The 11,455-nt window shown below is 39.6% G+C and overlaps 1 protein-coding gene across 1 annotated transcript; it reads right to left on the reverse strand.

The window, feature by feature from the left end:
- Positions 1–4,320: 4,320 nt before the first annotated feature.
- Positions 4,321–7,091, reverse strand: LOC141004807 (potassium voltage-gated channel subfamily V member 2-like). Its single transcript, XM_073476470.1, has 3 exons — positions 5,835–7,091; positions 4,388–4,667; positions 4,321–4,325 (listed from the first exon to the last, which is right to left on the reverse strand). Exons 1-3 carry the CDS (start codon positions 7,089–7,091, stop codon positions 4,321–4,323), a joined length of 1,542 nt encoding a protein of 513 aa, XP_073332571.1.
- Positions 7,092–11,455: the final 4,364 nt, after the last annotated feature.

An 11,455-nucleotide genomic window follows, 5' to 3' on the forward strand; every position in this document is an offset into this window, starting at 1 on the left:
TGCTGGGCGGTGCCTGTTTCTGCTGCTGCGTCAGGAGAGCGTCGTCCACCCACCCATCCATCCATCCAGCCAGCCATCTATCTATCTATCTATCTATCTATCTATCTATCTATCTATCTATCTATCTATCTATCTATCTATCTATCTATCTAAGCCTAATAGGTACTTGTACTTTATTACATTTACACTTTACTCAGCTATTTTTCATGATTTTTATTTTTTAATATCTACTAATATTTTTATAGTAGTGTCTGTGTAAATAATGTTATCAATCAATCAATCAATACACCTGATCACTTTTATTGCTATGTTTATACCGTTTTGCTTTATTTTATTATCTTTGCACAACTACGACGTTGTGCCTCACTTACAAACATGAATAGATAGTATGTACACCCTGCCCTGCTGTCTATATTTTTATCCTGCGTACTCTGTCTTTGTTTTTATTTGTTTAATATTGTATTATTATTGTTGTTGTACCCCCACAGTGCGGGGGTACATCTGCACGAGCTACACAATGACGTGTGCAGAGTGATACACCTTTGCCAACATGTCGGTTCTTTATAGAGAAAAATGTCTTATCTTATTCCAAGAGATAAGAGATGACTCATGTCAAGCTAGATATTGATGAAAAATGAAACCTAAGTCACTGTTTATTACACACTGTTCAGTTAAAACATGTTCTGATTAATGAATAACATGAAAGTCGATGTGTGATGCTGAACCACTGAGACAAAGAGGTAAATATTCAGTTCTACTCTTCTCTGGCTTTCTGCTGGGTCATCAGTCATACTTCATACAGAGTGCAAATTTTGTTTTCACTGCAGTGCCCAGTGGAAACTCTTGTTTTTCCACATTTCACAAGAGGACAAAAATACGTGCTTATCTGCTATTAATCTGAAGACAAAAGTAGAACTTGAGCCACATTTTGGCTGACGAACTGACACTGTAGACAAAAGAGGAAACATGTATGTCTAACCAGACAATTAACATCAGACGTGGGTTATATGTTGCAGCACACTTGAAAAAAATGACCACAGAGGCTTTCAATTGTTTCTTAGTTGAAATATTATTTGCTTTCCTCCTGTTGAATTTACATTTTGCATTTACTCCTGATGAGCTAGTTCTGACTAAACAACCCCAACTATGGTGTAGATCAGTGGTGCGCTAACTGTTTCCAATGGAGGACCAAGACGGAAAATGAATAGTTGACCACAGGCCAAAAGGAAACACCTATTGTATTATATTTAATTGAACTGTTAAGACACATAATGGTACTCGGATCCCAAGTTTCCTTTTTCGCTTAACGTCTGGAGGACCAAATAAAATCTAATTCTGTCTTTATGAGGTTGTGCCTGTGTCTGTTTGTTTGTTAGTTGGTTGGTCTTTCAGCAGAATTACACAAAAACTACAAAATGGATTTCCATAAAACTTGGATGGGGGATGTGTCTCAGTCCAGAACAACCCCCATTAACTTTTGGTGTGGATCTGGATTGAGGGACAGATCCAGGAACTTTTTCTCACTTTCTCTAACACTTCGAGACATGGGGGTTTTCAACATTTTTGTAAATTTCTCAGGGAACGATGCATGGATCTTGATAAAAAAAAAAAATCTGCCATATTTATATCGCTGGTATCTATGAGTGAGTACAATTTGATGTGGATCCAAATAAAAATCCAGATCTAGCAGATTTCAATATCTTTTATTCGATAAAAAAAAGATGGATTTTATCACCTCACCAAACACGTGCATACACACTTTAAATTCAAATTTGAAATAAAAGTGAAAAAGAGGAGAGTTCACACATGAGCAAAAACATGACTGTAATAAGATGAAGACAAAGGATGTAGTGGGAGACTACTTTTCTTATCTTTCCAATTAATGCACTATCTGACTCTGAAAATCCGCTCAAGGTTGAAGTCCAAAAAATCAAAGGCAAAGCAGCAGGTCCTCAGTCCAAAAGGTGTTTATTCCCAAAAACAGAAAATATACATCCGTGAGCTACCCCGGGGCAACTGAGATCTCTCGCCGATTCTCCCCATTTTATACCCGTGGTCCAGGGTCCCCACGCCCCTATGGACCATCCTTTTACCTTTATGATCATCCTGGGTTTGTCACTTATTATTCTCATTCTTGGATGTGCTCTTAAGAACCTACAAATGTCTCACTCAGGCCCCTTCTGTGGCCTTGGGTGAACTGTGGCAGCACCTGTTGCTCATTTAAAATGGTGCATCAAACATTGGTCTTTTATCAGCCTCAAGCTCAATTAGAGCACAGTTGGGACTGCAAGGGATATTCCAAAATCTAATCACATGTCATGATCATGACCCAGTTTCTCATCTGCCACTACAAGGACAGTTGGAGGATGGCTCCCAAAGGAGCACTGAAGCTGTTCTTAAGTGTCATAATGGCTCAGACACTTTTATATGTTTTAATCTATTCTTTTGTTTGCACCATTTCTCTATTAATGTCATGGGTAGGCTGAAGCTATATTTCATTTTGCAGTCCTTTGAGTGATGTGAGTTGATTCAGTGTCGGTTGGGTCAGAAGTCTTCAAGCTGAAATGAAAACATGATGTGAGAAGGAAGTGAACTTACTAGACCTAACCTTTAAGGCTACAATCACCCAAAAATGAATATTCAGCCATTATTTATTCACCCACATACCCATGGAAAGTCGGGGCCCACAAAACATTTCTGGAGCTTCACAGCAAAACAGTGTTGCAGTATTCTCCTAAACAACTAAGGTTTATAAAGTTTCCGCAAACTCAACAACCCACAAAACTCAGATTTTTTAAGGGAGTCTGGGGCTGATTTGGAGCCGCCTCAAATTCGCCAGGACCGAGATTGCATTAAAAATAGCAGGTGTAGATGCAAAGGCAAGATCAGATCACAGGGAGAAGCTACATAGCTAGCTAAGCTAACAGGATGCTGGTTGTAGCTTTATTCTCAATGCAAAGATATGAGAGTGGTATTGATGTTCTCACCTCACCCTCTGCTGGAATGCAAAAAAGCATATTTCTCAAACTGTCAGCATTTTACACTTAAATAATAGTGTAACGATTTGGAATAAATAAAAATTGTCGCGTCTCCAAATGTCATCGATCCGACCTTTCAGTTTAGGCACTTTAAAGCAACATCCAGTGAGCAGTCAGGCACATAATGCACAATTCAGGTCACAGGAAATGGTATTAAAATGTTTCATAGTTTGCAGAGGAAGCCTCAAGCAGGGTGTTTCCTCCCACAGTGTGACAAATTAGTCATCAGATGGCAGGGGATGATGTCCAGTGTTCAGATTTAATTCATCTTAATGTAGAAACATGACAACATATTCAAACAGAGCAATTATAACAGGGCAGGTGAGGTAAGCTAACTCAAATATATTATAAAAACAATTCAATGCAAAAGGAAGAAGTGTTAACGAAGCAAAAAGGGCTGTTTCTCAACACCGTGTGACAAACTCAAGTTTTTCTTTCAACCAAAATGTCTTTTTAATGTCAAGCTGTTTCCACATGTTGACTGACTTTTCGGGGGCTTTACACAACAACAGGCGTTTTTACAGGTCATGCAATTCATCTGCTTCAATTAGAAAGTTACCACATAACATCCATGACAGTATTGATAGTAAACAGGCATGTGTGTTTATATATTCAAACATTCACTTAGGTGGAGCATTTCTATCCATTTACAGGCACTAATCGTTTAAGACTGACAAGTATTAAGTTCAAGTTGAGTTTTTTCCTGACATCAGCATCAGTTCCTTTCGTCTGTGGTTTAACCGTCTGTTTGACGAGAAGTCAAAGTGAGTTATGGTGGTGGTCACTGCAAAGGAGTGATGGTTACAGTTTCTGTGCAAAGAAACCCTCCACTTCCTCTTCCTGTCTCCTTTCTATCCCACATCCTCCTCGTACTTTTATTTGATGTGTGAAGCGAACACATTGATGTGCATGAAGACTCAGTGTAAAGTTTACCATGTATCATATTCACGCTGAAGACAAAGGGGTGATGGTAACAGTATCTGTGCAAATAAACACTCAACTCTCTCTTCCTGTCTCCTTTCTATCTCACATCCTTCTGCTTTTATTTGATGTGTGAAGCGAACACATTGATGTGCATGAAGATTCAGAGTAAAGTTTACCGAGCAGCTTATTCACGCTGAAGACAAAGGAGTGATGGTAACAGTATCTGTGCAAAGATACCCTCCACTTCCTCATCCTGTCTCCTTTCTATCCCACATCCTCCTCTTACGGTTATTTAATGTGTGAAGAAAACACATTGTCATGCACGAAGACTCAGTGTAAAGCTTACCAAGCAGCATGTTCACACTGAAGACAACCCACACATTATCACAAGTCATTTTAAGATTCATTTAAGTGTGGGCACTCACAGTGGCTGCCGCTCTCTGTATTATTGTCTTCCTCCGAGGGATGAAAACATATGTCCAATTTGCGCCGGAGGCGCTTGTTTAGCAGAAAGCGCCGCTTCAATAAGATGGTGTTGTACTCCTGGGCTTTTAGCTTGGAGTAGTAATCAGAGAACTTGTTAAAGAGGAAAGAGATCGGCATGCCGTTAAGGATGATTCCAAATGAGATGCAGCCGAAGGCCACAATGCGACCCAGTATAGTGACAGGAACCACATCCCCGTAGCCCACAGTAGAGATGCTGACCTAAGAGAGGGAAGTCAACAGTTCCATATTATTCAGTGTGTTATCAGTGTGTCTTTACAATGATTACAAGGATAAGCTTAAGTAAATGGAAGGATTTTATCAACTATTTAGTGGGAGAAGCAAATTAAGTTTACTTCCATTGTTTGTTTTTTTTTGGGGGGGTGTTTGTTTGTTGATTCTGGCGACCCCTGTGGACAAAAGCAGTATGAGCACAACCGCCTGTTTTCATAATGATCTCAATCTGGCTAGTGCATTCTTACAACAACGTTAGCTTACATGTATCTACAGCTAAAAGTTTCAGTTGCTCGGTAATAGTAATTTTGTTGAGAAAGCTAAAATCATCAACATTCCCTAGTAATGTTAGCGGGGAATCGACCTGATGACAGGCATTAAGGATAACTAACTAATCTCCATGCTCATGATCTTGTTTGTTTATGTAGGTCATATTGAGGCATTGGTATCAGCAAAGCATTTACAAAGGACAACAGCTGTCTATGTGAAATATTCAAAATGAGAACTTTCTGAGACCAGGTTCTAAACAACTAAGCTGCCACTGTCCTCTTAACCCACCAAATCCATATTCAGAGAGTAACAGAGAACATGCATGTCTGTCCTCAGGTTGTTCACAACATGCCCACCAAAGCCACACACAGCAGATAAAGCAGTCTCATGCAGCCCAAGTTTCAAATGGGCTACTCGTGGTTTTATTTTTCGTTGTCGTTGTGGCAGGTGATTCATTAGCTTCAAGCTGATTTTGAATCACAATTTTTCAGCAGGATTTACTAGCAAACAGTTACATGTAACGACTTGTAACAAACATGCAAACTGGTCTGGGTTAATAGAAATTTGGGTTCTTTCTCCATCAAACAGCAAGAGAAGTGAGGATATAGACTTCAGTGATTACATTTTCATGCTCCTGGGACATTCTTAGTTTTGCTAAAAGGAGATATTGTAATTAGTAAAACAAGCTGTTATTGTGTCAGTGTGCTTTCCTCTTAGTTTCCTTTCCTTGGTGATGGTATTGTTGACCATGTCATATTTGTCTTCTAAAGCAGGTGTATGCAGAGGAAGAAGACAGGTGAGGGGACAGATGTTTGTGGATTAGGGTAAAACCTGAGGCCAAGACACTGGAGTGAGACATTGACTCATTCAGCCACTGATACTCACCGCAGCCCACCACCAGGCATATGGGATACTGCTGATAGGAGATCCCTCAGTTTCCCTCTCGGCTGAGTGAAGAAGAGCAGAGAAAGTGAAGATTCCCATGGCAATGAAAAGGAAAATGCACGAGGCCTGCTGGTAACACTGCCGCAGAGTGAACCCAAACGCTCTCATGCCTGTTGAGTGTCGAGCCAGCTTCAAAATCCGAAAGATCCGCAGCAGCTTGACGACTTTGAGGACCTGGCTGACCCGAGCCATGTTCCTGAGGTCTTCCTGTGCATTCATGTCCTCAGTGTCACCAAAGACTTCAAAGACTATCTGGACAAAATAAGGCATGACTGCCACCATGTCCACAAAATTGAGTCCACTCTTCAAAAACATGTAGATGTTAGGAGTGGTGACAAGGCGAATTAAATATTCAAAGGTGAAGAACACAATGGTGATCATCTCCACCCAATCCATGTGGGTTCTGTTGTTAATTCTATACTCCTGAAGCTCCTCCACAGTGTTGAGAGTCATTGCGAGGATGGAGAAGAGCACAAAAAGGTTGGAGACCACACTGAAAGCCTTTGCTAGAATTGACGAATACGGATTCTCCACAATGTTCCACAGAGTCTTCCGTATATTTCCAAACATCATGTCCTTGAAAAGCGCGTTGTCATACTTCGTCTCGATCTCAGCCAACAGCTCTCTCTCCACCTTCAGATTGTCCCTCAGCTCATCGACCTTCTCCTGGAACACGATCCAGCAGCAGAGCTGCGTGTCCTTTAAGCTCAGGCCCCAGTATGCGATTTCCTCCTCGAAGTTGATGGGGCACATTTCCCGTATGATCGACAGCACCCCAGTTTTGTAGAAATTGAAGATGTGGTGGAAGAAGGAAGGGTCACGGTCAAAGAAGAACTCATCCTTGCGTACGGAGTAGTCGTCGCACAGCGTGAGGAGTTTTGTTTTGTCCCTGCAGAGGGCTAATGAGCCTATTCGGGTTTGAGGATATTTTAAGGCACACTGTTTGGGTATATGAAACACTTTACCCCCAATATTAACGTTGATGTGTTGCTGTTTCCTGTTGGGTCCGTATCCAGTTTTAGGGCCCTCTGTTTTGGGGTCAGGACTGTCCAAATTCTCCAGAGATCTCCATGCTTTGACTGATTTCTCCTGGGAAAATGGGAATGTTTTGTTGTCCTTTACACCTTTTGACAGACAGTTAACAGTTGAGCGGCGGTTTTGCAAACATCTCTGTATTTCCACATTCTCTAAATCCATAGCAACTGCAGTTTAAAGCGGGAAGCCAATGAAACAGAAGAAAAAGAAAAAAAGCAGGAAACGCTCCAGGAAAATGATTCTAGTGACACATGGTATGTTGCTGAACCCTCAGAAAGTGTGTGTCTGGTCCTGCAGGAACTGGTTTCCCGATGAATAGCAGCGCTTCCTGTTTTTCTGGCTCAGGTCTGGCTGATATTGTAGTCCAGAGAGTCATGGAGAGAGGAAGCGGTACCCCTCTCTAACTGTTATCGTGAAGACAACACATAGGCATTTGATTCAGCAGACTACAGTGTGAGATGAAGGGCAAGCAGCCGGGTAAGTCACCCCTTTAATCTCATTGGTGCATTTCCAAGTTTCCTTAAGTAGTAGTAAATATAGGTGAGGAGGCGGGATTAGAAAACAAAGTTGATTTAAGGATTTTGAAGTGACGAGACAAAGGGCCAACTGTAGTATTTCTCTTGTTCCTCTTTAATATGCCTTTTTTCCCACTCTTGTCTTCTTTCATTTCCTCATAACTCTAAACCTCTTATTTTCAAATTATTCTACATTCATATTTTTAGTCCTAAAAGGGAAGTGAAACTGCTCAGAGATGCAGAAAACACTTGATAATTGCTTCAAGGTCTGTGGGCATTTGGTTTTCAATCCAAAGGCCAGTGCAGTTCTACAGTGTAAGGCCTTTTGTAACTCTAGAGGAAGTTGCATGTAATCTGATAAATTGTCTCCAGCGATGTCATTCAGTGTCTAAGTTGCATTGTGGGTAATGTAGGGGCCAGGTTTTGAAAAGCAGTCCACTCATCTAGCATTGCTCTCCTCAAACACTGTTGGACTCATTATAGACATTTGAATCAAAATTAATACAACAGAACCAGAGATATCTCCCTTTTAATTCCACTTCTTCTTCCTTTTCAAAACTGTGTGCCTACATTACCCACAATGCAATTAGGCCACTAAGTGACATCACTGGAGGCATTTTATTTCATGACATGCAGCTTCCTCTGGAGCCGCAAAATGCTTTATACTACTATTTTCCGTATTGTATACAGTAGTACTCCCGAAGACCTGTAAACACACTTAAATGTGTAAAATTTGATGGAGTTACCCTTTAAGTGCCCTAAAACTGGTTCTTATCTGAGGGTGGGTGACCCTTTTTTGTACACATCACATTATTTTACTGTAAAACTCATTTGCAATGCTAACATATTTCGATATTTAGCTGCCATAATGCCTACGATTTGCACATTTTACTTTTTTTGTGTTTGCATGCTTATATATTAGCACTAAACACAAGTAGAGCTGAGACTTTGGGGAATGTTGTTAGTTGTGCGGGGTTTTGGTCTTTAACCAAAGTTTTGGGCAAATTACAATTTACATGAAAAAGTCAGATTCATCCTCTGGGTAACACTGACATCTGTTACAATTTTTTATCACAACCCATCCAATAGTTGTTGAGATATTTCTGTGTGGTGGACCAGCCAACTGACCGACATTGCCTTTCATATAGCTATGCTGCACATGTAAATCAAGTGGTTGACTCTATTTATCTGATAGGGTTATTTGAGTGCACTTTAGCACCATGTGCTGAATGACCAACATAGTTTGCATACCTCTGTCCACAGTGAGAATTGATTATCTTTAAAAATAGAGGGTCAGGCTTAGTTTGATTTACATGAGTAATGTATTCATGTTTTTATCTAAAGTTGATTTGTGAAGAAGTATGTAAAAGTTTTGAGTCAGACTTCTCATTGAACCAAATATTTTGTTGGAGCAGGGACAGATTTGGCCCACATACTGACAAACAGTATGTTTTTTAAGAGATAGACTGAAAACAGACTTGTAATTTTAGTAGTTATATAAAACTACATTAAGTCATCAAAAGCTTAGACAAAATCCAAACAGACACTATTTATTGATTGTTGATGTCTTTGCATGTCCACAAAAAACAGAAATGCAATTAGAAAATCATCAATAACATTTTCTATTACAATCATGGGAAATATTTCTTCCTAAAATCAATGTAAATGGCAACTTAAAACAGCAAAACAGCTGTCTTAAACCATAAAATAAAAAGCTACGACCTAAAACTTAAAGGTGCACTATGTAGTTCTGAAAGATCTTTATTGACTGACTTTTTATGCCTTAATAAACTGAATAAACAAACTGACCTTAAAGGACGACACAATTTCATACTGTTTTACTTTGTTTATATTTGGCGGACCCTGCCACCTTTCTAGCTTCAAACAGTGTTCTGGGGACCTTATTTTCCTCTGAGAACAGCTTGTTTATCAGTTATGGAAAATATAAATATTTCTGAGTTTGTATTATTACCTCATTAATATTGTAAATATTAAAATTCTGAGTTTGAATTTCTTCTCGAAAAAACAACATAGTGCCCCTTTAATGAGACAAACGCATCAAGGTTTTAAAATAGGCCAAAACAAGAGAGACAGCACCCAGTTTACAGAATGATTTAAAGTCACAAAGATTTTGCAGTTGTAAGTCTAAGCACAGAAGGAGCAGTGTACAAAGCTCCTGGGAATGAAGAGCATCTATACTTTAAACAAATAAATTAGCCAAAGGTTTAATATTTCTAAGTGCTCCTTAAAATGTGAATTCTTAGATACAGTCTCTTCATATAGTTTTGTGGTTCCTGGAAAGCAAAACAGTTGCCTCTCTGCCATTGTTAACAAAGGTCAGAAATAATCTGAATTCTCTCAGCGTAATTGAGTGTGATCTTTCCACGCCAACCGACTTGAGCGGCCACACGACTGCTCAGCAGATTACACCTTCCTGGAACAGACGGACCAGCTGTATTTAATGAGAACCTAGAGACACATACCATAGAAAGCAAACACTGAAACTAATCAGCTGATCAAGATGACCAATAACAAAGCTAATGAAGGTGTTGTAAACCTAGGAAAGATAAGACCTCTGACCTGATGAGACACATATCAAACATGCGCCAAACTTAAAGGGCACTCATGTTCCAGTAAGGAATAGATGTTCTTGAGACTCTTAAATTGGACTTTTTACGATCTACAAACTTGACTTGAATCTCAAGGATATAAAAAGGATGCTGTAAAGCTACGTGATATATTTCCCAACTGTAGTTTTATTGTGTGGATGATGATGATAAAGCTGCTCCAGGAAACATAAAATTAATGGGTTTGACGTCAGATTCTTCTATCCAGGATCTGCAGGCGGAAAATGTCAAGATGAGACGCGAACATGAAATTCAATTTGTTGTCAACATGACAACAAATTGAATTCCTGTAATGATGAAGGCCTTACTCATTATCTACACTGTTGGTCATCATCTTCATTCCTCTTTTTCATTTATACTACAAGAGGTACCAGCTGGTATAAAAACAGTTTATTTTGTTTTTGTTCAGTTGTTGAGCATTAAGAAGTGACAACAATCAGATTTCAGCTCTTCTATGTACTAAAAGTACATGTGTTTTGGTAAATTCACAGATTTTAAGCAACAAATGCTGTTTAAATTGGACAAAAAGTTCCTTATCAGCTATTGTTTTTGGTTTCTGGAAGCAATGAGTGCTCTGAGAAAGAAAGTGACACGGACATGATCAGGGAGTGGAGGCAGCTTGCAAAAAAATGAGTCATGGTCAGATGAGAAAAGGCTACAATCAAGGTTCAGGGTGTGATGATGAGACTAATTGTAACAGAGAGAAAAAACATTTCACAACAACAATCAAAACATTAATTCAATCCCAAACTCTAAAGGGAGATAAAACATACACATAATTACCTTTTGTTCAAATTTGCAAACCAAACTTATGGTCCACTCAAGTTACTGCCTGATTGAGATGAAACTGTGTCCAGTCAAGTCAAATATATTTCTACAGCACGTTTAAAACAACATGAGCTGACCAAAGTGCTTTACAAACAAACAAAAGAAAATAAGGTCAACAGAACAGACACTAGAAGATCATGCATAAGTTCAAGATAAAATCCCTGTAAAGACTAGTAAAAGCAGCTATTATGAAAGTGCATTAAGTAGCAGCCAGGTAAGAGAGGTCTTGAGCTGTGCTGTGGTACATCTGATGTGTTGGGGTCGTTTGTTCCACAGGTCGGGGCCCGCAACAGAGAAATACTATAGAGGAACTCTAAAACTGACAGGCATGTGAACAGAAACACATGCTGCCAACGTGACAAAGTGTACTGACTGATGTTTTCCTCACTTTTCCTCTAGCGCCACCAAGAGGTTGACACTGCAAGTTTTACTGGAATTACGCCATAAACTTCTGTATGAAAATCCACGGCGGCCGGAGGAAGAATCCTAAAAACCTTGGTGACCCCCTGACTTCTTGTAGTGCCATCAGCAGATCAAAGTTTACACAGACCCTGTG

Source organism: Pagrus major, chromosome 11 (assembly GCF_040436345.1).
Source record: "Pagrus major chromosome 11, Pma_NU_1.0".
Classification (NCBI taxonomy): Eukaryota; Metazoa; Chordata; class Actinopteri; order Spariformes; family Sparidae; genus Pagrus; species Pagrus major.